Here is a 26,812-nt window from a genome sequence, read left to right as displayed (position 1 = left end):
TTATATCACTAAGTTAGGAACCCTGATATTCTGGAGATCAATCTTACAGAAAAAGTTAGAATAAAATCGAAACAAGATCCGGAGAGAATAGCGCAACAGAACGATCATCGGCCTTGTATGAGCTTGTACAGCCGTCGGCCGTTGCCGGGATATAGCTAGTGGTGGCCGAGGGCGCGGAGGGTGCGAGGCGAGTCGGGGGAAGAAAACCTTGACTTTTCCCCTGTCGGTATGGGCCAGGCATGCTTTTCCCTAGCGCCGGAGCCCCCAACTGCTCCCCAGCGCACCGTGTTTGGCCTGTGACCGCCGGGTGGAAAAAAGGTCCGAACCGACGATTTTCGATGTCCTGGGACGCGACTAGGCCGTTTTTTCGACACCGGCACCGAAAAAATGACCTGGGAGAGCCTGTTGGGAGCACGCCTGGAGATGCCCTGAGTGACCGTCCAACATTTTTCATGCATCCTGCTCGCCATCCCTCTGCCTGCTGCTGCTGGTCTCGTAGTCGTAGGTGTTGCCTTCCCTTCCCTTGCCTCCGTACCGCTCCGATCGTCGACGTGTCACCTCGTCGTGCTGTAAGGGTGAACTTGCAACGGTAGGCAACTCGATCGCCGTTCATTTAATGTGCATTTGCTTGGACCCATGCTTCGCATGCAGCTTTTACTTCATTTAAGGTTAATCATTTGCTCTAGGAGTACACTCACTCTACTTCATTTATTTTATACCACGCCTACAGGACGAATGTTCTTTGTTCAGGTGGTGGTGAGAGTTAATGAAGATGGAGCGCACAGGACGGGCTAGCTAGGGCACCAAATTAGGCAAAATTAAGAAAGCTTTATTGCTTGTGTAGACTTTCCAGCACCTTTTACTTTCTAGATGGAACAATAGGATGGTTTTAGACATACTAAGATAAGCGTACATTTGCACACCCGTCTTAGGCTGGTCGTAGTGGGAGTAACATAGCTACTAACATAACACATTTCAAGGCAAATTTACTTATTGTATGTCGCAAGTAGTTAATGAGGAAGATGTGCTTAGAGTAGTTAATGCAGTAGTATGCTACTGTAACATACTCCCTCCGTCTAGGTGAATAAGTCATTTTAGGTTGTGCACTGCAACCAAGATGGAGAGGAAAACAAGAGAACTTAATGTTTATTTGCTAATTAATACCATTGCATGCAACAAACTGACCACTGCATGCCATGTTTGGTAGTCTCAAGTCATTAAAAGCATACACACCCCACATCTCTTATTGGTTGATTCCTTTATTTATGTCAAAAAATAAGAAACAACATAAGAGTTAATGCACCACGCCTATGTGTTTTGGGACTATTTGATTTTCGTAAGGTGACTTACACACCTAGATGAAAGGAGTAGTGCTTTTTAAGGATAATGAGTCTACGAGTTAATAAATGCAATCATCTACTTACCTCCGTCCCGGTTTATTGGTCCACTATGTAATTTGTGTCAAATTTTGATCAAATATTTAACTAACAAAATGTTAATGCACGCCAACAAAAAATATATCGTTAAATTCGTATTTAAACATAATTTCCCTAAGGTTGCACTAGTTTATTCGTGTAACCTTGAACGGCATCATTATTGGTTACAAATTGGTAGGCCGCGGTGCGCCTTGCATGCTCAGAGCGGCCATCGTGAAAACTGCAAGAGAAAGTAGAACATGCATGTACGCAGATGCACTGCAAGTCCGTGCAGAAAGACAAAATTGCGACGCGGCACGGGGAGATGTTTCAAGGCTGCTTCAACAGCTGCTGCACACTATGGACCAGACCAGCAGCTGCACGTCAACTTTTCAGAGGTTTTTCATTTTTCACACAAGAGGCAACTGTTTGACCAACGCTCTTGCTGGCCTCCCTTGATGCCTACCACGGACCGACTCACACAGCTTCTACGTAGTACTACCAGATAACGATGGAAACGACGAGAGACAAGCGACAACACGCATGCATGCATGCATGCGGGCAGCGGGCTGCTGCACAGGAGATGCCGCCGTTGGTTCAAGCTCTGGCAGCAGGATGCATGCATGGCTGGCCCATCTGCTAGCATAGCATGGTATACGTGCCAACTTGTGGGGGTTCGTGGTCTTTCACGGAAGAGGCAACTGTTTGACTATGCCTCCTTGGTTGCCTCCTTTGATGGCTACTAGTACTATCTTATGGTAGTGCCGGCAATGCAAGAAAGTGAAGCAAGCACCGGGATCTTTTCTACTTCCGATCCACGGACCTGCCTAGGGCTAAAGCTCAACAAGACGACACCGTCCTCTCTCACGAAAAACACAAACACAACAAGACACATTATATTTGTATACGAACACATCACATATTGTGCAAGCTAGAGACCTAGAGAGAGAGAGAGAGAGATGGAATGGTTGAGGAGGACTAGAGAACGAGTTGTACTGTGCCAACCATGGACTTGCATTGCTGCCTTGGCCTCCGTGTTGATGTTGTCGCACCAACCAAACGAAGAAGAGGGAAGAGAAGGCATGGCAAGAGCAAGTTTCGATTTGACCGTGCGATGCTACCACGATCAAGAGCATGCACGTCTGACTGACCACTCCATAAAATTGCTAATCCGTGCCTGTCTTACATATTCCCACACCCTACCATAAATGCTCACATGCTCCCAACATTCAAAAGAAAAACAAATTTCTCAAAAACCTCAGAAAAATCTGGATTTTTCAATCTTCAAACAACATGTTTCTACAATCTCCAAAATTTTCAAACCAAGAAACTCTAAACACACATGCAACTCGCACACAGATTTTCTTTTGTTGTACTAGTTATCACACGATCGGTCACTCGATATATAAGCCAGGAGCGGCTGACATGACTGATTAACCAAAGAGCGGGCAGTCGGAGCGGCGGTAGGCCATGCCGTGCAGATCGAGCTGGCTGGACACCGCGTGGAAGGCGTACATGTCCGCCTCCGAGCCGCCGCCGCCCATCTCCACCGCCGCCACGCCGTCCCACCCGCCCATCATCGGGTTGTCCATGAACCCGAACGCCGGGTTGTCCATGAACCCGAACACGGGGTCCTCGCGCATGCTCTGCGTACATGGTACACATGCATCATCGTCAGCTCGGATTCATGCATGATCGTTTGCTATAGAGATGGCTAGGGAGCGAGAGAGCTCACCAGCTCCTGCTGCAGACTCTTGTATACCTTCTGGGAGTGCTTCACCTGCACATGTGGATTTCAAGAGCAAGCATGTATTATTAGTACACGAATGCAACAAGATTGTACGCCAGGAGGGACCGAATGACAAGAGCTAGACTCTACATATAAAAGACATGTTACAGTCTCCAGATGGGGCACATACACACATGTTGCCATGCTCTTTGTGGCCTGTCTAAGGGCATTGTCACTGAGAAACCTCTCAAGTAAAATTATGCATTCAGAGTGAAATTTTCGGGAAAAACTCATGCATGCTGTTCTCCATGCATGATGCAGGTCATGAAGTCCAATTCATAGAGAAGAACTGTCTGGAAAAGTTCTCACCTTCCTCTTGTAGGTTTCAGTCTGCCTGGTGATCACCTGATACTGCAAAATCAAAACGAAAAAAAAAGAGCAAGATTAATCAAGCTGTCATGTTGTTAAATGAAGCAATACATGCATGTACATGAGACGAAATTAAACAAGAAAACCCAAACTAATTCTTCAGAACTAAATAAATCAACCACTTCTTAAGCCTCTGCTGCCAGAGATGGATAACTCGTATAGATCCACCAAAGAGCTACGTACATAGGAATTTATCGAATCCTGAATCAGTTAATGAGCTCGGGTTTGTACCTTCCTCTGGCGAACCACCTCGAGAGCGGCGTCGACACTTTGCTCAAGCCCGCGCAGCTCCCCGAACTCCAGCGCGTCCAGATCTTCACCCATCCTTTGCCTGCGCTCCACATACGAACAAACAGCATATATATTCAGGTCGATCTCCACATCAATTCAATCTAGCTAGCTTGCTGGGAAATCCTCTTCCCCATCAAAGAATCAAGAATGCTTCGGAAACGAAAGAAGGAAAGTGGTTGACCTGATCTCGGTGCGCAGGTTCCGGTTGATGTCCTTGAGCCGGCTCAGGGTGCGCTGCATTTCCTGCGATGAAATCAAACCGAAGCAAATCAGCCAAATCGAAGAAAGGAGAGAGTGTTACGGCTATAGAAGAAGATTGATGGAGGCAAGATAGAGAAGCAGCGAGCAACCTCATACTGCTCGGTCCACAGGCTGGTCCCGGTGGCCTGCTGGTAGCGGTTCAAGATCCCCTTGATGCTGTACGTAGCACATGAAGAAGAAGAACAAGACGAAGCTGCCTTAGAGAGGTAATCAAGCAAGCAGCTAGCTAGCTAGTGATTTTAACCAAGCAACATGGATCGGATGCATGGAGTGAGTTGGCTGCGTGCGTACTCGGCGCCGTCGCTGCAGAAGTGGTGGTGCTTGCCGGTGGAGGAGAGCACGACGACGGCGACCTGGGCGTCGCAGAGCACGGCGAGCTCCCGGGCCTTCTTCATGATCCCCGACCGCCGCTTGGAGTAGCACACCTGCCTGCCGGTCGCGTCCTGGATCCGCTTTATCTCGAACTTGCCCAGCCGCCCCATCTCGACCGAGCGATCCAGCAACCGCGCAGGCGTCGTCGAGACCGACGGGACGCAACGAGGGGGGAAGAAATGGGGAGGCGCGCGGTGATCGGCCGGCTAGCCTCCTGTTCTTCAGCCGCCTGGGTTTAGTAGAGTGTAGAGGTGGGGAATGGAGCACCACCGGCGGTGGTGGTGGACTGGTCTGGTCTGGTGCCGAGCGAGTGCGCTCCGTTTCTGTGTGCGCGTTTCGGGGAGGTGCACGAGCACGGGCACTGCTAGTGGTGCAAGTCCACACGCACGGAAGACAAACATGCGATGCTGGCTGCTGTACAGCACGGGATGCGTCGATCGCAGGCTGGTTTGCTTGCTGGGCAGCTCGCGGTACGCGCCGGTCTACGTGTAAGACTCCTCCGATCAAGTGAGTGGAGGTGGCGAGCGCTTCCGCTCCGGCTCCGGCTTGGACTCGACGATGATCGGCGGCCGAGGCGAGTCGAAGAGCGGGACATGGACGGAGTCCCCTGCCGCCGACAAGGCGAGGGTGCGGTCCATCCCATCCCATTGGGCCCCCTCCTCGATCCTGCTCGCCTCCCGCGCCTGTTGTGGGGCTAGCTCGAGGGCGGCTTGGTACGCCGCCTTTTCGTCTTGCTCGCGCGACGGAACCTCAGGCAGCGGGGGAGGAACGTCGTGGTCGACGTGGACGCCCTGGCGGCGCTCCTTCTCGTGCTCTAGAGCGAACCAGCGCTCCTAGTTGGGGGAGTCTGGCACGTAGGCACGCATCCGCCGCTGCTCCGGAGTTAGAGCCTCGCGACGCCGGCGAACCTCCTTGACGTGCGCCCGCGGCGTGCGTGGCACTGCCGAAATCGGGATCCGCTGCGGATCCAGATGCCAGGCGTGAGACAGGTTGACATCCGGATACTGTAGTGGCCGGCGGTACTGCCAGTGCCACCACTCGGGGTGGACTGGTATGTACAGACGTTGCCGCTCCGGGGGCGAGCCGCGTCTAGGAGGCGGCGGCTGAAGAGCCGGCGAGCCGCGGGAAGAGCTCGCACCGTGGGTCAGCTTTCCCCTCTCCTTGCCAACGAAAAACACCATGATGGTTTGGGCTTGCTAGGGTTCCTGGTCGCCGGCGAGGGAGCACGATGTGGCCAGATGTGGACTGGCGTTGGAAGTGGATGAGGCCGGCCCCACCACACGCTTCCATTAAAAATAACGGGTTCGCAAACATTCCATAGTGGTGGTTGGCCGGGCGACAAGTGGGACTGCGGCGGACATCAAGGGGGCGCACGGCGTGTCCGCACCGACGCATGTCAGGCGCAATTTTGGGTTTGAAATGGGTCCGCGTGGACGCGAGCCGGACGGATATTAGAAATGGGTCGGCGCATTGGGCCGGCGTTTTTGTCGACGCTGACCCAAACGAACGTAGGCGGATGAAATGGGTATTCCCGTTGGAGTTGCTCTCACATGAACGTTTGATTGCAGCTGCACCAAGAAACGTTTCAAGGTTCAAGTATGCATGTGCCCAGGGCCTTGGACAGGATTGCCAGTACGACAGGAATTCAACGGATGAGGGGCAGATCTTTTTTTTTCCTTCGTCCAAACGAGATGATGCACCATGAGTCCATGACACGCTGCACGTACGGCGTTGTGAGCGGAACTGGAACGATGGTTGCATTTGTTGAGCTGTAGCTAAATCGATTATTATTACTCCTAGCCAAGTAGTGCTGCAGAGGCTAGCAGGCTGCGGTGCAGGGGCAGCGAGCAGAGCAGAGCAGACAGGCCGGGGCAGGTGAGCGCGCGAGCGCCCCATGTCATCTCTCCTGTCACCGGCCGGCTCGTCCAAAGCACACACAAGAACCAATCCGTGTAGCCCTCCCTGATCCACCGTATCACCAAAGTCTGAAAGACTGTAGCAGGGCGAGAGCTCGCCAACCTGCTTTCCTCTCTCCAAGGCTCGTCTCATGTGCTTGGGTTGCAAACAAGCGTGCTGCAGTTTTTACTGCTTCTCCCAATACCATTGCATAAATAACACTAGCTAGTGGCAGTGATGTAGTACTAGCAGTAGCATCATGCACCAGGGCACTCCATCAAATTGCTACGTGCTCCTTCTCTTCGGAATTACTTGTCTCGGAAATGAATGTACAAGAACTAAAATACATCTAGATGCACCGATATCTGCGACAAGTAATTCAGAACGGAGGGAGTAGTACATTCGTGACATGCAGGAAACAATTTCCGTCAGGAAAATAGGCATGCAAAATAAACGTGCAACGGGCAGGAAGGAGCTAGACGTTGGCACGTACGAAATCGCTGCAAGGCCGTGACAGACATGCGGTGCCATGCATGCATGCGAGCTCCTCCTGCACCGGAGATGGAGATGTCGCCGCGGCAGCTGCATATTTGCCGACCATCTGGATCTGGTGCAACCACGGGCAGAGAGGGCCCGGTCTTTGTCTTACACACAAAGAGGCAACTGCTCCACATACGCTTTTGGTTGCCACCTTGGATTTCGTTCTATGGCTACCAGCCTACCACAAACAAAAAACAGACGGCTGCATGCACGGAGGTTCCTTTTTTTTTTTTTTGAGGGAACATGCACGGAGGTTCCGGAGCTATCATCTGTGTACTATTCGTAGCGACAACGCAAATTGCAGAAGCACCCGAGAGGCGCTTCCTCCCTTCCCCCACACAGCAGTTTCGAGCATGTAAAGCAGGTAGTACTTACATCGGTCCTGCACTGCCACAACACCTCAACAGAACAACAGAACAAGACGGCAATGCTTCTTTCTCCGGCACCGGACGAGTCCAGTTCCGTTCAACTGTGCAGAAAGAAACACTTTTGCCTGCGCCCTTTAATAAAGAGAGTACTGCAAAAGGACTAAAACCAAATCAAACACATGCACGGCAGGGTTCTAGCTACAGGCCGGTGCACGCTAGCTGCATGCATGCATGCATATGCTACGCCATGCTAGCTGGTACTGCCGGTGCAGAGTGTCTTGATGCATGGGGAGGAAGAACACAAGACGAGACGTCACCTCCGTGGAGTAGAGCTGGCAGTGCTACCATGGAATTTGCATACAGAAAAATGCTGGACTCATGGAACTCCCGTTGCCATTAACCGCGCTTGTTTGTTTGTGCAACCGTCTTAAAAATGACATAAGTTTTTTTTTCGTTTTAACCCTTGGACATAAAACATCGTCTTCTCGCGCTCACAACAAAAACATAAGTTTGTTTTGATTTTAATCCTGAACATGAAAATTGGTGGTAGCAGAAATTTGACCGGTTGCAGCGCGCCTTCCGTGCTTCACCGCTCGCTCGCTGTTGCATGCTCTCAAAAAGAACCACTGTTTTCTACGACTGCTGCAAGCTGTGATCTGCAAACTTGGGAGAAGCACTGCTCCATGGCGGCGGTAACCAGGGCGAGTGATGATGAGCCGGCTGAAGTCGGGGGCAGTGCGCCTCTTCCCGCGTCATTTCCTTGTGCTGTGCCTGTGGTGGTTGCGGCGGCGGCTGCCATTGGAGCGGCGCGGCTGGGATGGGCTGCGGCGGCGTGGCTCGCGGCGGCGGTGGCTGCCATTGGAGCGGCGCAGCTGGGATGGCCTGCTGCTGCTGCGGCGGCGGTGGTGTGGCTCGTCGCGGCGGCAGCTTCTGTCGAGGTTGCGGCGGTGGGTGGCGTTGGAGCGGCGCGGCTGCGATGGGCTCCGGTGTGGCCTGAGACGGCAGCGACGTCTGGAACTGCATCGGCGTCGGCGTCGGCGTCGGCATCGGCGTAGGGAAGACGACGGGCGGGACCTGCGCGGCCTGCCCGCCGACGCGCTGGATGAAGGCGATGACGGAGGCGTGACGCGCGGCCGCCGCGGCGCGCTCGTGCGCGCGCTGCTCCTGCTCGCGCTTGAGCCGGGCCACCTCCTGCCGGCGCCAGGCCTCCTCCCGCGCCGCGCGCTCCGCCTCCCTCTTCTCCATGGCCGCCAGGAACCGCTGCTGCATCTCCTCTTGCCTCTCGACGACCTGCTTCATCAGCCCCTCCACGAAAGCCATCATCTTCTTCCTGACGCCGCCGCGCTTGCGCTTGCCGAGGCCGCCCGGGCCGTCGCCGGTCGCCGCCGCCATCTCGCCGTCCTCGGGCCCGTCGTCGTCGTCGGACCCAGACTCGGACATGGACGGGACGCTCAGGCCTTGCAGACAGACGGGAGGTGGCTGGGGGAGCTCCACCGCCGCCGCAGGCGCCGCCCAGGAAACAGGAGCCGGCATGATCGGGAACCTCGGTGGCGGCGGCGGCGGCGGCGGCATTGCGCTCATCGGCCGCGGCGCCGAGAAGGCGGCGTGCGGCTGCGGGGGGCCGCGGCCGCCGAGGACCATCAGCAGCTGCTCCTGGTGCTTCTGCAGCCACGCGCGGGCGGTGGCGGCGTGCAGCGCGTCGAGCGCCTCGGAGAAGCGGTAGGTCCTGCCGTCCTGCCTGCCGGCCCGGCTCTGCTCGGCGCGCTTGTAGGACCTGTGCATGCCCCCGAGCTTCTCCCTGCACTTCTTGGCGCTCCTCCTCTCGTAGCCGAGCTCCGCGAGCTTGCCGGAGACCTCTTCCCAGATCCAGAGGGGAACCTTGCCCCTGACGGCGGCGTCGCGGAAGGCGGCGGCCATCTCCGACCGGATCCTGATGAGCGCCAGCGTCTCCTCCCGCGGCCACTGGTTGCGGACAGGCCACGGCCCGCCGCCGCCGTTGCCGCCGGAGTCGCCGAGCATGTCGTCGGCGGGGAAGCTGCTGGCCTCGGTGGTGGGCGGCTTCTCGGCGGCACCAGGTCCGGAGAGGAGGCGACGGCGCTGGCTGGGGACGGGAGGGAGGTGAATAGGGGACGGATGCACGGGAGGGGGTGGTGAAAAAAGATGCGTGCGTGGGGAGGAAGGCAGAGGTAGAGAGAGAGAGAGAGAGAGTAACAGGATGCCCCTGCAAAAGTATCAACCCTACGAGTCTTCCATTTTTGAATTTGAATTTGATCCTGATCTCTCAACGAGCAACGAAAAGTACTGCTCCCTCCGTTGTTCACAGATAATACCTTTGGCCCTAAAACGTCTTACATTTAAATAAAATGTTTTAGATATTTTAATATGGACTACATGCGATTAGTGAACCTTTTGCCCACAAAAGTGTCGCCTAAGATATACCGTCGTGCACTGGCGGAGGACCCCAATGGGCAAGGCATGGCGGCCGCCATACTTTGATTAGATGGAATGAAATTTTTATACCTATGCATCTACTGCTATCGCTCGATATCCTGGCTACCATGCAACGCTGCGAAAGGACGCTACGAGAGCGAGAGGCCGTTCGCTGATAACTGGGCCACGCAGACGTAGCCCACAAACAAACCGATCACAGACCCCCACGAAGCCAGTACACGATGCATGGACCAGCCATAGCGTTGATCCATTGATGCACCAAGCCACCAACCAACTACGCACGCATGAAGCAAGGCTTGTAGGGAGATGAAAATATATCTCCAAGAATTTCAAGGATTCAAGCTTCAATGGGTCAAGAGAGGATCGAATAGAGCTGTTCATGCGTGCACTTAGGACGTGCTTAATATTGGTGTTAGCTCTTTGTCTCTTGATGTAATCCCTGCTTATCTGATTGATCTTGTACAATCGGATACAAATCCGCCTAACACTTAAATAAATTGCCGAGAGGGCGATTCTCAAAACAAAAACTACACTCGCACACAGCAGCAATCCTAGAAAGTACGTGGCGGCTGGCCAGGATGAGGCGGATGACGGGACATGCGGATGGTTGCCACACGTTAAATTTTTTTTTGTCCTCCGCCTCTGCCGTCGTGTAGTGTACACCAACAAACCCGACGCGGCCGACCATAGCATCGCCAATTTTGAGAGGTGGTTGCAGGAGGAGCGGCGCAAGGTCATGCGGCTCGACCTTGCTAGAGTAACCCCAGCCCAAATCCCCTCAAATCATCTCCAAATCTACCCTCAATCCCCAAAAACTAAGGTCTACTATCAGTTTCTCATAACAACTCACACCAATCCGCACAAAAAAAACTTACTTTCCGGTCCAAGATATGAAGAACAAGAACTGGTCATCGATGCCTCGTAAGCCTAACCCAAACCCATCGTAAACAGGTTCCCAATTGCGATAGAAGGCCATGGATACGGTACATAGCATAGTCACGAGGGAACTCCACTGGATCCCGAAGTCACGGCTCCATGGAAGCGTCGACCTCCAAGACGGTGTCGCCTTGGATTCGTTGAAGAGGAGATGAAGAGATAGGGTTTATTTCGGAGGAAGGGGGCTGGAGGGTTGCAGGCCTTGACACGTATATGTGAAATTTCATGGTTCTTTTTTTGTAAATTGCTATTCAGCCCGCGCGATGAGGACCAATAGTTGATTATTATTTTTCTGTAACTCAGGGAGTTCTCTGGATAGATATAGATGTGGTTAGCCTTCACGTGTTGGCGTGGCACTCCACGCGTACGTGTTCGAGCAGATTTGTATAAAATTGTTACCCCCTCCGATCCTAAATATAAGCCTTTTTAGAGATTCCAATACGAATTGCATATGAAGTAAAATAAGTGAATGCACACTTTAATATATTTATATACATTCATATATAGTTCGTATTGAAATCCCTAGAAATGCTTGTATTTAGAAATGGAGGAGCAGCGAGGGCTCAAAAATGCTACACTTACGGGTAGCATTGCACGGTTTCCTACTACGGATTCTCTCCCCACCAATCTTTATGCCCTCTGATTTTTACTGTGGGGTCCTCCTCATTTCAACTTCCAACCAAATATTGACACATGTTCCCTTAACAACAATCCCGTACGAGTTGAGCGTAAGTGTAGCATCGCTGGCGAGGGCTCCATGCCGTTTCGTCACCGCCTCGTCCAAAGCGGGAGTACACATAACAGAAGAGAAGCACCAACCCCGTCGTCTCCCCTTCTCATCCACCGTAGACTGTACAGGAGATGGAGATGTCGATCGTTGGCAGCCTTGCACCAGGATCGGCCGCCCTCTGCCGCACACCCCACGCTTTGGACAGGCTTTGTTTTGCACAAAAGCGGCAACTGCCCCACGTACGCACGCTCTTGCTTGCCCCCTTCCTCCAAAACCTGCCACAAGATCACGCAGATGCATGCATGCCATGGCGTCGTCCTCCATGGAGCATACCAGCATATGTGCACAGTACTCCAACCGACAATGCAAATCGCAGAAGCACCCGAGGCTCGTCTGCCCTTCTCCACGCAGCACCTGCAGCACGAAAAAGTAGTGGCACACCGGTCCTGCGAAGCCAGAACGCCGCCTGGTACGCCCACCTCAGCAAGACAAGACGACAACACTTGTTTCTTTCTCCGGCAACGGACGAGACCACCTACACGGGGCAAATTTGACAATTTTGACCTTGGGACGAAATCAATTCACGGAATAAACTGTCCATGAAACTATTTTACAGCGTTGACCCTTTTGTGTAGCGCCCGCCACGCAGGCGCCACATCCTACGGTGCAACGCCCAGCTCTGGGGCGTTGCACGCCTGTCCACCGTGGCAGCCCTTGGACCCGCACCCAGTAGTGCAGCGCCTCCGAGCTAGGCGCCACACATGTAATGTGTGGCGCCTAGCTCGGAGGCGCTGCACTGTGACTTATCCAACGGCTTGGCCCCCCTCCCCCACTCCCCCACCCCACACACCCCAACCCGAGCTTTGCCCCCTCTCCCACTCTCTCCCCCTCTCAAATCCTTTCTCAAATCTTGCAAATTTGTCCATGGATTTCGAAGTCATACCCTCCCTCAAGGTAATCTTCTCCCGATCCCCTTGTTTTGATCCAAGTAATGCTAGTTTGGGGAAACCCTAGTTTTGTTTGGATCTAGAGATTTGCATGGAGATGTGAGATCTTTGTTTGCCAATTTCCTATGATTAGGCTTTGTTAGTATGTTAGGGTTATTCTTATGGGTGTTCTTATGTTGATGCTAGGGTTATGGTTAGGGTTAGAGTTATGGTTAGGGTTAGGGTTATTGTTAGGGTTATGGTTATGGTTAGGGTTAGGGTTATGGTTAGGGTTAGGGTTGTTGTTTGATATATATATATATATTAGGGTTTGTATTCCGTGTTAATCCTTAAATTAGTACTCATGGAAGCAATGTTACGTTGTGTTGTTTGAATGCTTATAGGGATGGGAAGAACATGTGTGTTTGTTCATCATGGGGACAAAAACGCCTTCTTGAAAGGCAATATTGAACCGGATCCGGATGAGCTTGATATGGTGTTTGATAGTAGTCCTAGCTATGCGGAGCTCTTGCAACAAGTAAGGAAAGATTTGAATTGGATGGACCCTAGTGATATCATTGAGTTGGAGGGAAGGCATAATGTAGGTTTTGGAATGCACATCCGTTGGAAGACAGTGCGTATCAACTCGGAGCAACGTTGGGTTGCATACAAGGAAACGGTGGCCGATTCACTTGACAAGGCTCTTGAGTTATTTGCAACGAAGAAGGTTGATTCAAATTTGCATTTGGACTTGAACCGAAAACCCTCCCCTTTGGTTGCTAGTAGCCCCCCACCCTTGAAGCGAGATGAAATTGTTGAACCTCTTTTGACCCAAGAAGTGAGGCCAACATTGAGCCCGTTTACAAACAACGAAGATGAAGCTTTGCAAGAGGACAATGATGAGTATGCGGACGATGACAATGAAGTTGATCTCCATGACAACAATGTGGGTGATCTTGACAAATATCATTTGCAAGAGACAATGGACCATTCCATCCCTTTTTCCCGTGCATATGCATCGGATTCGGATGACGAAGGTCCCGATGAATAAGTTGATGAGGAGGGGTTCACGGTGAAGGAGGCCGAAACTTTCGAGAAGGTATTCGGTCGGGATCACAAGACACCATTGTTCAAGGATGTTAGTCTCGCGGATGAAGCCGTTGTGGATGGTGGCAAATTTATATCTTTTGGGGTTAGGCCAAGCTCTCACTGTGATTTGGGAGATGACAAGAACCGGATTGCTAAAGGGTCTAAGTTCGAAACCTTGTTGGAATTGAAGATGTGGCTCGACAACTACTCGGTTACGCATTATCGTCCACACAAGGTGGTGCACTCGGACGTCAATGTGCGCTACACGGTTGCATGTGCATGTGAAGATGAAATATGTCCATGGATTGTGCGTGCAAGACCATGGAAAGGAGGTCCCGCTTGGCACGTAGTGAGTTGTGTGCCAACTCACATGTGCCGAGGCAAAAGGGTGGATGGCAAGATTGTGTCCCAAGACCACAGACAACTCACGTCCGAGTTCATCGCTTACAGGCTCTCCAACTCAATATCCACACTTCCAACAATGAGCGTCCAGCATGTCATTGACCTTGTGAAAGCCATCTTTCATTACAAGGTGAAGTACGACAAGGCATGGAAGGCGAAGCAAGCCGCATTTAAGATGTTGTATGGTACTTGGGAGGAAGCATACAACCGAATCCCTAGGTTGTTGTTAGCCATGGTCGCCACAAACCCTAGGTTGTTGTTAGCCATGGCCAAGCCAACCAAGAGGTAGCCAACAAGTGCGAAGGCAACAACGTGGTAGCCAACAAGTGCCAAGGCAACCAAGTGGGAGCCAACCTAGTGATAGCCAACAAGTGCCAAGCCAACCAAGTGGGAGCCAACCAAGTGGGAGCCAACAAGTGCCAAGCCAACCAAGTGGTAGCCAACAAGTGCCAAGCCAACCAAGTGTTAGTCAAAGAGGATCTAGGCAACAAAGAGGCCGGCAACTAGGACTTACAAGAGGCCGTGGTGGTGGTAGTCTAGGCCGTGGTGGTGGTAGAGCTCATGGTGGTGGTGTTGGCCATGGTGATGGTCTTGGCCGTGGTGATGGTCTTGGCCTTGGTGATGGACTTGGCCGTGGTGATGGTCTTGGCCTTGGTGATGGACTTGGCCGTGGTGATGGACAAGGACAAGGTCGTTATAGAGGAATGTTTGGATACCTCGATGGACCATTTCCGTATGTTGCTCACTAACTATAATGTTTCAAATGTTCTTGTTTTTCATACGTTCTTCTTTTTCATATGTTCTTCTTTTACATGTGCTTCCATTTGTTTTTATTGTCTTTACTAACCATTATGTTTCACTCATTGTAAGTATGGGGGCTTCCCAACCCAACAAATCAACAATGAAGGAGGATGGCGAAGATGAGATGGCGGGATGGTGGGAGAAGGCTGCGAAGAAGCTTAGAGAGGAGGATGCAGCCAAGCTAAAGAAGAAGAAGAAAGAGGAGCTTGAGGAGAAGAGGAAGGCAAAAGAGAGAGCGTCAAATGCGATGCGCGCTAGGGAGCAAGCATTGGTGAGGAAATGTGAGGAGGCATGGAAGAAGTGTCAAAAGGATTTTGAAGAAGGAACCATGAAGCTTTGGGCAATTACAGCCGAAAAAAAAGAGAGGGAGGATAAGATATTCATGGAGAGGGTGGTTAAGGAGGTCCACCTCATAAGGAAAGGGGAGGAGGAAGAGGAAGAAGAGAGGAAGAAGAAGAAGGGAAAGGGGCCTTGCTCTACGCAATAGAGCTATGTCATCTTCAACTTGCTTGTGGACGATAATCATGTTCTCCTCTAAACTATGATCTTCGATTTGGTTGTGAACTACTATGTGTCATGAACTACTATCTCTCCTCCTCGATTTGGTTGTGAACTACTATGTGTCATGAACTACTATCCGTCCTTCTCGATTTGGTTGTGATCTACTATGTGTCGTGAAGTAATATGTATTATGAACTAGTATGTGTCGTGAAGTACTTTGTGCATATGTTGTCTTCACAGTTCTTTGCTTGCTATGTGTCGTGAACTACTATCTCTCCTCATCGAAATATTTGTGCATGTGCCAAAAAATTTGCTAAGTACAAGTGCAACGCCTAGCTCTAAGGCGTTGCACTGTACAGTGTGGCGCCTCGAAGCTAGGCGCTGCAGCGGCTGTAGGTTGCCAACACTTTGTTTGCTCTCTGCTTAGCTCAGCCCAGAAGTGCAACGTCTCAATGCTAGGCGTCACACTGTATAGTGCAGCGCCTAGCGTTGAGGCATTGCACCCTTGGGCTGAGCTAAACAGAGAGCAAACAAAGTGTTTGCAACCTACAGCCGTTGCAGCGCCTAGCTTGGAGGCGCCATACTGTACAGTCCAACGCCTAGCTTCCGGGTGTTGCACTGTCAGTGTGGCGCCTCCAAGCTAGGCACTGCAGCGGCTGTAGCTTGCAAACAAAGTACTTTCTCTCTGCTTAATTAGCTCAGCCCAGGCGTGCAACGCCTCAGGGCTAGACGTCACACTGTATAGTGCAGCGCCTAGTGCTAAGGCGTTGCACCCTTGGGCTGAGCTAAACATAGAGCAAACAAAGTGTTTGCAACCTACAGCCGCTGCAGCGCCTAGCTTCGAGGCGTCACACTGTACAGTGCAACACCTAGCTCCCGGGCGTTGCACTGTACAGTGTGGCGCCTCCAAGCTAGGCACTGAAGCGGCTGTAGCTTGCAAACAAAGTACTTGCTCTCTGCTTAGCTTAGCCCAGGCGTGCAATGCCTCAGGGCTAGGCGCTGCAGTACACAGTGTGATGCCCAGCTCTGAGGCGTTGCACCCTTGGGCTGAGCTAAGCAGAGAGCAAACACTTTGTTTGCAAGCTACAGCCGCTGCAGCGCCTAGCGTGGAGGCGTCACACTATATAGTGCAACGCCCAAGAGCTAGGTGTTGCACTGTACAGTATGACGCCTCCAAGCTAGGCGCTGCAGCGGCTGTAGCTTGTAAACTTGGTCATTTTCAGGTACATTGCAACATTTCCTAGAATAAGAAGTCAGAAACTTTAAGTTCACATTTCAGTCACAATTGAACATTATTAAGACAACAAGTACAACATAGAGGATCAAGTTCAACATTGCTAAGACGTCAACTCCAAGTTCAACATAACTAAGACATACAAAGAGGATCAAGTTCAACATAGAGCTACCACAACTCCAAGTTCACCGACATAACAACTCCAAGTTCACCGACATAACAACTCCAAGTTCACCGACATTACAAATAAAGGACGATGGCTGGTTCCTAAGAAGAGCTAGTTACAAATAGAGCTAGTTCCTTGAGCGCTTTTTGGCTGCTCCCCCCCTCTTGCTGGCTAACTTCTTCACCTTCCTAGGAAGAGGAACACGCTCACGCTCCCGCTCCGGTTCCTCCACGTCATCGACATCGTCATCCAAATAGTCATCCAAAGCCGCCATCCGCGAGGTGCCGACCGTCCTTTTGCCTCTTTGGGTGAAGTCTTCAGGTGTTTACTTGTTGATTCCCGTCCTAGGCTTTAGCCTGTATGCAGACCTAACCTGGTACGTCCCTAAGGTCATATCATCAGCAACCTATGCATCAACAAAAGATATGGAAAGACCGTGTGTGAGGATATAGTTAGCAATGCATCAACAATTGGATATATATACTCATGCCATACCTCTTGGGTGACCACACCCACATCCTCATCCTCCAAATGATCACCATGGCTCTGGCCTGAAGTGGGATCTGATGGTGTCGCCGACCTAGACCGTTCTGGTGATACATACTCGGGGTCACGACAACCAAAAAGGTTTGATAGCCGCCTTAATTTTTGGCCCTGGCGCTGCAACATGTACAAGTGAATGAGACATCGAACGTAGCAACACATGTTAAGTGCTAGTTTGAAGGAGATGTGAACCTTGATGAATGCTCGAAGTGCATCTTCTCCATCGCTTTTGCCAGCCGGGGTTGTTTCAAGAATAGTCTCTGTCTCATCAGCTGCTTTCTTGATCTGGGCACGCTATGAACAGAAATGGTATTAATGTGTTAGGCAAGCGAAGATGTGAATAGTGTGAATGAAAAGCAAAGAGGGAAAATACCACAAAGTTCATCATTGGAGCTGAAGGGATTACTGAGTTGCCTTTCCTGACTAATGCGTTGTGCTGGTGTTGGACTACCTCATCAAAAACAGTGGGTTCTTCCAAAATCTCCTCAGCATACGCCGGCTTGCATACCTCCACACGGGTACTTGCAAGAAACCATGTGAGATAATTGTTGAACGCTACAGGGCAGTGCTCACGAAGCTGGACTCCTTTTCCAGCCCTAGCTTGCTCCACACTAAGCGCAAACTGTACGACATACTTTCTGTGATGCTTGTCCCAATCCTTAATCTTCCGCTGCCTTTTCCTATCCAACCTGCAAGTTAGAAACATAATATTAGTAGCATCGAAACCGCTGAGAAGCTGCTAAGTACTCAAGGTTAATTATATCTTACGCGTGTAGCAACTTCTTCATGTCCTCCCACTCCGGTGGATGTGCCTGGAACAAACCAAACTGACGGCGCACTCGATGTGGGAGGTGGAGCTCAACCGCCCAGTTGCATATGAGTGGGCACCAGATACGCCAGAGATCCCTATCCCTAGTGCACATTGGATTCAGCCTGAACTCTAAAGGGTTACCAAAACTATCTCATGTTCCATACGGCCCCCATATCACCTGCAAAATGGGATAGAATGCAAAATTGATATCGACTTGCAATAGAAGCATCATAATCACTTATGCAATGTCAATTCACCTGCTCAGGCGTGATCGCGTCAAGCTCGCTCTGGTACAACTTGTACATGACCGAGGGATCATCTGTCGACTCATTTAACACATCCCACTTGTAAGCCCAAGTGGGTAGCCGTAGTAGGTCGCCTTTGTCGTCCCAATCATCGTACTTCACCTTTTTCGGACGTCCAACCGGCAAACACTCCCAGCTCCATATGGAAAGTGCGAGCAAACAACCACCAATACCTCCAGATGACCTACAACAGGCTTCGTCCAACTGCACATAAAAGATAACATGGTTCAATTAAGAGCAAGATCGCATTCATAATGTAGCAATGAAGTGAAAAGGAAACAACTTCATACCTGTCTATACAAGTAAGCCAGTGTCGCTGAACCCCACCTCCAATTGCTATCGAAGACGGTCAACGCCTTCAGCCACATCCATGGAGCATTCTTGCCTGTGCCATCAGCAAACATAGTCCTGGATATCACATACCACATGTAGACACGAGCATATGTCTTGACCATGTCCTCATCAGCTTCCGGTGGGCAAGTACCAAAGTGCTCAGTAATCCACATGAAAGTAGCACCGGCTGCGACTCTTTCCTTCTTCTTGTCTTCTGCTGCTGGTTCCGGAGGCTCCGGAGGAACCATATCGATAAGGGCATGCATCTGCGCGCGCCACCCATCGGAATCGGTGCTCATACATAGAGGATCCCCATCGATAGGAAGACCGGTGATCATAGCAATATCCTGGAGCGTCACTGTCATCTCCCCGGTCCATAGATGGAAACTATGTGTATCCGGCCGCCAATGATCAATAAGCGCGGTGAGTGCTGGAGCATTGTTGGGTGGCGTCGACCGTCTAATCATATGAATGAAAGGGAGAAGTCCTGTCTCCCTTACATACGGTGTGTATCGCTCATCATAGCGCATCCACCCAAGGATGACCCCGTGAGAACGAAGCTTCAAAGGTGCAAGCGCCTACAAACAAACAATTCATAACATTACATATGGGGCATTTGTGTTTGAAATAAATACGAAATTCATAAAACAGGCCACTTTCATTATTACCCGCTGCTCCACCGCCATAGCGTACGACCGGTGTTGTTTGTCCCAGTGATCATCGAGAAGCCAAACCATCCTAACAATTTTGAAAGAAAGCTTTCTTGTCAACACGATTATCTTTTGAATACAAATAAACTAAAATACGCCTACTAGATGCAACCGTACCAATCTATGTATCCAACCATATCAAATCAAACAAAACTAATAAACTAGGATTTCACAAATAAGTAGGCCTACTTCATACAAATAACTTTTCGATAAACTATGCCTACTTCGTACAAATAACTCTTCCATAAACTAAACTAGGGTTCCACAAATCAAACAAACAATGGATGTAATACATGCGAAGTTCTAATACATGCAAGATACAAATCTAATCTAATCAAACAAGGATTCCCCAAATCTTCAAAATATCATATTTTCTATGGATAGAAAGAAGGGGATCGGAGGAGAGTACCTTCTAGGATGGATTGGTGAAGAAATGCACGGACCAAATCGTCGGATCTGAAGGATTTGGGAGAGGGGATTGAGAGGGGGAGAGGAGGAAGCCGCCGGCACGCCTGTTCTGTAACTCCTGGAACGAATGGGTGGGGTGGGGTGGGGGGGGGAGGGGGCGCCTGGCATCTAAGTCACAGTGCAGCGCCTCCGCGCTAGGCGCTGCACATTACATGTGTGGCGCCTAGCTCGGAGGCGCTGCACTACTGGGTGCGGGCCCAAGGGCTGCCACGGTGGACAGGCGTGCAACGCCGCGTTGCACCGTAGGGTGTGGCGCCTGCATGGCGGGCGCTACACAAAACGGTCAGTGCTGTGAAATAGTTTCACGGGCAGTTCATTTCGTGAATTGATTTCGTCCCAAGGTCAAAATTGTCAAATTTGCCCCTAGACGGTGCAACAGCAACGCTTTTGCATGTCCCCTTTAAACTGTACGTAAAAGGACCAGCACCGAATCAACACACACAGAACCGCTGCGATTCTATCTACCGGCCGGTACACGTACACGGAGCTGCATGCATGCATGCACATGCCATCTATGCTGGCGCTGGCAGTACATACAGTACAGGCCTTCTGGCTTTGATCAAAAAAGGCATTCTTTTGACGGAAAGGAAGAACACGAGACGACACGTTACATGGACTGATGGGGTGGGGCTCCCGGATTACACGAGACGACACGATCAAAGAAGACGGTACAGGGCTACTGCAGTCTACAGCTTGATAAAGCTGCTACGCTGATGTCCAAACTCCGGCAGCCTTCCCCTACGCGCCGTTGCACCAAAGGGGAAAGAAAGCAGGGAAGGCATGGCCGGACTCCGGTCTCCGGACTTGACCGTGCCACGCCACCGGGAACGAGCGAGCGGACCAACAGAACGCGCGTAGCAGAAACTTGCATCATTTGACTTCAGGTGACCATGCTTGGAGTGGCTAGCTGGCTAGCGATAGCCTCGCCTCGACGCACCCACACCAGCTGCTGCGCCGGCTGGACGGCGGGGACGCGCGGGGGAACACGTCGGCCGAGGTGCCTGGGCTCGGCCGGGGGCGGGTCGGCGGTGCCGTCGCGCGGCGGCGAGAAGACGGCCGGGAGGTACTCGTCGGTGTGGCACGCGAAGGTGGAGCGGCTGAAGTGCCTCACCAGCCTGTGCCGGCCCTGCAAACACCAACGGCGCACGGCGTCAGAGAACAGATCGCATGCATGCATGCATCGACGGGACGGAGGTACACTGGTCTCATCTACTACCAGTGTGCTCCATACGTTACCTGCATGTAGGCGGCGGCGATGTTGATGATCTTGGCGCTGCCGAGCGAGCGGTGCCAGCCGCGGCCGTGCAGGGCGTAGTGCAGCCCGCGCGCCGCCTCGGCCGTCGTGAAGTTGACGAAGGCGTACCCCTTGTTGCTGCACCGCTGCCTGCTGAATTAATTTGCACGTTGCAACACAAGGATGAAGACCGTGATCGCCAAGCAAGAAAAATTGCAGGCAAGAAATCACCCTGTCAAACCGTGAGAGAAGAGCGAGCACGAGATGGATCACCTGAAGTCCATGGGCAGGTAGAGGAAATCGTACGCGGCGGGGCCGCGCCGCCTGTTCACGCGGGCGCAGTGGTCGTCCAGCAGCTTCATCATCGAGGGGCGGCTGCATGCGACGGCGCACACCAAAACGCGAAAGATCCATCAGCTAAAAACGCAGGCGCCAACTGAACACGACGAGATGGAGAAGATAGCGTGGCGTAGGCAGGCTAGCTGGCCGCTTACGTACGTGAGCTTGTTGGGGATGTTGCGGATCATGACGGTGGTGCGGCTGCGGCCGTGCCAGGCCCAGGCCGGCGGGGGCACCGGCCACGCCCTCCGCCTCGTCAGCGCCGGCGACGGCGACCTCTCCCGCCCTCCGCCGCGCGCGGCCGGCACGTACACCTCGCTCCTGCCCCTGCCCCGCTGCCCCCGCGGCCCGCACGGCGGTGCCGCCGGCAGGAGAGCGCGAGTCGCGGGTCCTCCTCCCTTGCCCTTCCCGGCCGCGGCCGCTCGCGCCTTGTGCTTGTGGTTGAAGCTGTGCACCGCCCGCGCGTACAGCTTCTCGGGGTCGAGCATGGGCCCGCGCGGACGGCCGTGGTGAGGACGCGGCCCGGCGACGTGCTCGCGGAAGAAAGGCCGCGGCGGGAGGGGGCCGGGGTAGTGGCGCTCGGGGAAGGCGGCGCGGGAGTGGTTGGCGGCGAGGGGGCAAGGCGGCCGGTAGCCGGCGGCGCCGTGGTGCTCCGGCGTCATGAAAGGGTGGGGCTTTGGCGGGGCGTGGTGGGCGCGGGCGGAGCGGCGGCTGTATGGCCGCGCGTACGCGTTGAGCCCCGTCGCTGCCATGGCTTTGGGAGGCCTGGTGGGAGGAGAAGGAGACGGCGAGGTTGGAAGACACGCGTTCGCCGGCGGGGAAGCGCTCCCTGGCCGGGAACACGATCGGGTTTCTTTATAGGAGCGTTGGTGGGAATTCGCCGGGGACATCCAACAAGGTCATTTGGTATGCAGCCAGTGTGTCTCACCGAAAGCGGGGACCCACTTTCTGACAGGTGCGGTGCAGCTCCTGTGCAGGTTAATCATTCCGTTTGACCGCTCCGTTTGGCGGAGCACCTGCAGCGTCTCCCCGTCACATTCTTCTGTCCGTGTTATCACGATCAGAATGTTACTCGCTCCGTTCATAGTACTATGTTTTAACTAGACACTCCCCTGTAAACTAATATAAAAGCATTTAGATTACTAAATTATCGATCTAAATACTTTTATATTAGTTTACGAAAGGAGTATTATTTTAATATGAGCTTGTATATACTAACTGAAATGAGTAAACAAACAATACTAAAATACTAAAACGTACCACCTTTATTCTTAATATTGAACTGTCAAAATAACTTACATTTGTGAACAGAGTCTAAGATATTATAACTTTTTGTAAGTCGGTGTATGTAGATACGTTTCGACGTGTTTGTTTACTCATCTCAGTTTGTATGTAGTCCACATTGAAATATTCAAGACATCTTATAAGATCAGAGGGATTTTTTTTAGTTTAGCCTGTATGTAGCCCGCAAAAGAAATCAATTGACTTAGAGCTACTCCAACGGGCCAACCCAAACGGACGGCGTTTTTGTCTGCATTTTGTCCGTTTGGGTCGGCTGCCCGCCCGCCGTCCGCCCTCTTTTAGTTTTGGGCCGGCAGTGCGCCCAACAGCCCGACCCATTTCATGACTGCGCGTTGTAGATCATGCGTCGCCCTGGTTTTGGCGCACCAGCGCGCGGGAAAGGTTCGCGCGCGGGGGGGGGGGGGGGGGGAGCGGCCGGCGCTCGTTATAAAGAAGGCGCTCCCTCCACACTCTGTCCGCCGCCCACTCTCGCCGCCTCTGCTCGCCGCCCACTCTCGCCGCCTCTGCGCCACCATGTCGATCCGCCACCTGGGCGCTTCAGATTTTCGCGGAGTCCGCGAGCGCCAGTTCTACAAGCAAATGAGGTTGGAGAGGGACGTGAGGAGGAGGGAGCGAGCCGCCTATCGGGAGGACAAGCGTTCGCGGAAGTAGGCAGCTCAATTGAAACTGAAGCTACGAGAAACGGCGTGTTGGGACTTTGAAGACGAGGCGGATGCTGACGCCTACATTCGGACGTCGGAGGAGGACATTACCGAGTCGGAGTCAGAAATCGACGAGTAGTGATCTTTTCTTTTTATCCGTGTACGCTAGAATTATCTATGTATCCATTTTTATCTGAAAAAATGGTCGGCGGTGTCGGCGACGTAGCAGGCGGGTGAGAGTGTGAATCCAATGTGCCACCGACCAGCGGGCCCGATGAGGAAAGAGGGCGAGCGCGCGCTGGTCCGTCTTGTGTCCGCGCCGACGCAAATCAGGCTCAAAAATGGGCCGGGAATGGGTCGGCAGGCGGACGAAAGCGGACGCGCGTCCGTTTGGATCGGCGCGTTGGTCCAGCTTTTTTGTCCGCGCCGACTCAAACGGAAGGCTGCAGACGAAATGGGTAGCCCCATTGGAGTTGCTCTCAGGGTTCATTTGGTTTGGAAGAATTCCGTGAAAAAAAACTAGAAGAGTAAGGATTCAAAGGGGGGGGGGATTCCATTGAGATGTATTCGGTTTGTAAGAAGTGACCAAAATAATTCTTAGCATAAAATGTTCATTTAGGACCAACATTTTCCTTAGATATTGCATGTGCATCATGTTAATTTCATAAGCAACATATTGCACTGCATCAAAGATTAACTTGATTATTTTATTAAACACTAAGCCCTATTTTTTGTCATTTGGTAAAATAGTGAATATCTAAACCATTCTTTTACATCAATTCGTGTCTGGTGGTCGGTCGACGGCGCTCTCGCGGGCGGCGGTCATATCGGCTGCTGTAGTTGTGTTTACTGTCTTGCAGTTGGGTCCGTGGATGACGGCAGGCGGCGACGTTCCTCTTCTTCGAATACATCATATAAAGTTGACGGCGTCGAGATCTGGTCACCATGGGGAAGATCCTCGACCTACATGCCACAAAGACTCGGTCTCGTCGCTTGCGGCGACCCGCTTCATCGACTCAAAAAGCATCTTTGTATGCGGTGGTGCTCTCCAAGATATGGGTATAGCGGTTGTTCTCATCTTTTTCCGGCGTTTTTCATGGTAGCGGTGGAGGACGTTCGTGGACTATGTTTCGGCGAGGCACGAGTTTGTACAAGGGTGGAATAATAGTTTTACCTCTTGTGGAATTCTTTGTGCAGAGTTGCTTGACAAGCATTTGTGTCTCGTATGGTGACCATATGTGTAATCTCTGTAAACAGATTGTCTAATAAAATATATGGTTGCTTCAAAAAAAACAAAGGTTCACCTCCTCACTTTGCACATGGCCTTTGCGTGATATTTGGGAGCAACTTCACAAATTTAGCACAGACATAACACCTACACCTAGTTCAGACCCCATTATTACCCTTTCTTGGCTTTTATTACCAAACAAATATTATTCCTACTCCAGATACCCCATGATTTTTTTGTGTGGCTTCATTATATTATAGAATAGAGAAGCTACATTTAAAATTTCAGCCCAATCAAATTATAGTTGCACCTTCAAACAATCTCAAACCCTGCTTTTCTGATTTTTCTATAATATTATGGAAAAGCACGAAACAACATTGTGCCTTTGCGGCCCATCACAGTTGGGCGCTGCATATTTAATATGCACCCATGCACATGAGATAGCAGTCCGCCGCCAGTCAGCCCAGCTGGGCAAGCCTCCTACTCCAAGGAAGTGAACATCGGGATACACTAATTGACTTAGGGCTCATTTGGTTTGGAAGAATTTCGTGAAAGAAACTTGAAGAATGAGGATTCAGGGGGAAATTCCATTGAGATGTATTTGGTTTGTAAGAAGTGACCAAAATAATTCTTAGCAAAAACATGTTCATTTAGGACCAACATTTTTCTTAGATATTAATTGTGCATCATGTTTACTTTATAAGCACCATGTTGCACAACATCACAGATTAAAATGATTATTTTATTAAACCCTAAGCCCTATTTTTTGTCATTTGGTAAAATAGTGAATATCTCAACCATTCTTTTACATCGAGATTCACCTCCACACTTTGCACATGGCCTTTGTGTGATATTTGGGAGCAACTATTGGGGAACGCAGTAATTTCAAAAAAATTCCTACGCACACTCAAGATCCATCTAGATGATGCATAGCAACGAGAGGGGAGAGTGTTGTCCATTTACCCTCATAGACCGTAAGCGGAAGCGTTATGACAAAGCAGTTGATGTAGTCGTACGTCTTCACGATCCGACCGATCCTAGCACCGAAAGTACGGCACCTCCGCGATCTGCACACGTTCAGCTCAGTGACGTCCCATGAACTCCAGATCCAGCTGAGTGTTGAGGGAGAGCTTTGTCAGTACACGGCGTGATGACGGTGATGATGAAGTTACCAACGCAGGGCTTTTCCTAAGCACTACAATGATATGACTGAGGTGGAAATCCATGGAGGGGGCAACGCACACAACTAAACAATCAACTTGTGTGTCTATGGGGTGCCCCCTCCCCCGTATATAAAGGAGTGGAGGGGGGAGGGCCGGCCCTCTATGGCGCGCCTCAAGGAGGGAGTTCTACTCCCGATGGGAATAGGATTCCCCCTTCCCTTGTTGGAGTAGGAGAGAAAGGAAGGGGGGAGAGAGGGAAGGAAGGGGGGCGTCCCCCACCCAATACAGATTGGGCTTGGGGGAGTGCGCCCTCCACCTTGGCCGCATCCTCCTCTCTCCCACTAAGGCCCAATAAGGCCCATACACTTCCTGGGGGGTTCCGGTAACCCCCCGGTACTCCGGTAAATGCCCAAACTCACCCGAAACCATTCCGATGTCCAAACATAGCCTTCCAATATATCGATCTTGATGTCTCGACCATTTCGAGACTCCTCGTCATGTCTGTGATCATATACGGGACTCCGAACTACCTTCGGTACATCAAAACACATAAACTCATAATACCGATCGCCACCGAACGTCAAGCGTGCGGACCCTACGGGTTCGAGAACTATGTAGACATGACCGAGACTCGTCTCCGGTCAATAACCAATAGCGGAACCTGGATGCTCATATTGGTTCCTACATATTCTACAAGATCTTTATTGGTCAAACCGCATAACAACATACGTTGTTCCCTTTGTCATCGGTATGTTACTTGCCCGAGATTCGATCGTCGGTATCTCAATACCTAGTTCAATCTCGTTACCGGCAAGTCTCTTTACTCGTTCCGTAATGCAACATCCCGTAACTAATTCATTAGTCACATTGCTTGCAAGGCTTATAGTGATGTGCATTATCGAGAGGGCCCAGAGATACCTCTCCGATACACGGAGTGACAAATCCTAATCTCGATCTATGCCAACTCAACAAACACCATTGGAGACACCTGTAGAGCATCTTTATAGTCACCCAGTCACGTTGTGACGTTTGATAGCACAAGAAGTGTTCCTCCGATATTTGGGAGTTGCATAATCTCATAGTCATAGGAACATGGATAAGTTATGGAGAAAGCAATAGCAACAAACTAAACGATCATCATGCTAAGCTAACGGATGGGTCAAGTCAATAACATCATTCTCTAATGATGTGATCCTGT

General features: G+C 51.4%; 3 protein-coding genes across 3 annotated transcripts; all 3 read right to left on the bottom strand.

Moving 5' to 3' along the window:
• Window positions 1-2,758: 2,758 nt before the first annotated feature.
• Window positions 2,759-4,741, bottom strand: LOC123130403 (MADS-box transcription factor 16-like). Its single transcript, XM_044550307.1, has 7 exons — window positions 4,417-4,741; window positions 4,215-4,281; window positions 4,046-4,107; window positions 3,805-3,898; window positions 3,514-3,555; window positions 3,151-3,195; window positions 2,759-3,061 (listed from the first exon to the last, which is right to left on the bottom strand). Exons 1-7 carry the CDS (start codon window positions 4,605-4,607, stop codon window positions 2,849-2,851), a joined length of 714 nt encoding a protein of 237 aa, XP_044406242.1. The 5' UTR covers window positions 4,608-4,741; the 3' UTR covers window positions 2,759-2,848.
• Window positions 4,742-7,810: 3,069 nt separating this feature from the next.
• On the bottom strand, window positions 7,811-18,196 carry LOC123129515 (trihelix transcription factor GTL1-like). The gene is made up of 4 exons (XM_044549651.1): window positions 18,149-18,196; window positions 18,056-18,069; window positions 17,716-17,769; window positions 7,811-9,402 (listed from the first exon to the last, which is right to left on the bottom strand). Exons 1-4 carry the CDS (start codon window positions 18,194-18,196, stop codon window positions 7,935-7,937), a joined length of 1,584 nt encoding a protein of 527 aa, XP_044405586.1. The 3' UTR covers window positions 7,811-7,934.
• Window positions 18,197-20,356: 2,160 nt separating this feature from the next.
• On the bottom strand, window positions 20,357-22,123 carry LOC123129513 (protein MEI2-like 7). The gene is made up of 4 exons (XM_044549650.1): window positions 21,440-22,123; window positions 21,215-21,316; window positions 20,944-21,091; window positions 20,357-20,833 (listed from the first exon to the last, which is right to left on the bottom strand). Exons 1-4 carry the CDS (start codon window positions 22,030-22,032, stop codon window positions 20,588-20,590), a joined length of 1,089 nt encoding a protein of 362 aa, XP_044405585.1. The 5' UTR covers window positions 22,033-22,123; the 3' UTR covers window positions 20,357-20,587.
• Between the last annotated feature and the right edge of the window lie 4,689 nt (window positions 22,124-26,812).

This window comes from Triticum aestivum, chromosome 6A (assembly GCF_018294505.1).
Source record: "Triticum aestivum cultivar Chinese Spring chromosome 6A, IWGSC CS RefSeq v2.1, whole genome shotgun sequence".
Lineage (NCBI taxonomy): Eukaryota > Viridiplantae > Streptophyta > Magnoliopsida > Poales > Poaceae > Triticum > Triticum aestivum.
Note: the sequence above shows the minus strand (reverse complement) of the source record. Positions and strands in the feature narration are given on the sequence as shown.

Excerpts from the sequence above, each read along its gene's own strand:
- LOC123129513 (XM_044549650.1), bottom strand. The coding sequence starts at position 22,032 with ATGGCAGCGACGGGGCTCAACGCGTACGCGCGGCCATACAGCCGCCGC. Across the intron at positions 21,317-21,439 it reads AACATCCCCAACAAGCTCAC|CCGCCCCTCGATGATGAAGC; the intron begins GTACGTAAGCGG and ends CGTCGCATGCAG. Across the intron at positions 21,092-21,214 it reads TACCTGCCCATGGACTTCAG|GCAGCGGTGCAGCAACAAGG; the intron begins GTGATCCATCTC and ends TTAATTCAGCAG.
- LOC123130403 (XM_044550307.1), bottom strand. The coding sequence starts at position 4,607 with ATGGGGCGGCTGGGCAAGTTCGAGATAAAGCGGATCCAGGACGCGACC. Across the intron at positions 4,108-4,214 it reads TGTGGACCGAGCAGTATGAG|GAAATGCAGCGCACCCTGAG; the intron begins GTTGCTCGCTGC and ends ATTTCATCGCAG. Across the intron at positions 3,556-3,804 it reads AGGTGGTTCGCCAGAGGAAG|TATCAGGTGATCACCAGGCA; the intron begins GTACAAACCCGA and ends TTGATTTTGCAG.
- LOC123129515 (XM_044549651.1), bottom strand. The coding sequence starts at position 18,196 with ATGTACAAGTTGTACCAGAGCGAGCTTGACGCGATCACGCCTGAGCAG. Across the intron at positions 9,403-17,715 it reads TGGGACAAGCATCACAGAAA|CCAGCGCCGTCGCCTCCTCT; the intron begins GTATGTCGTACA and ends TCCCGTCCCCAG.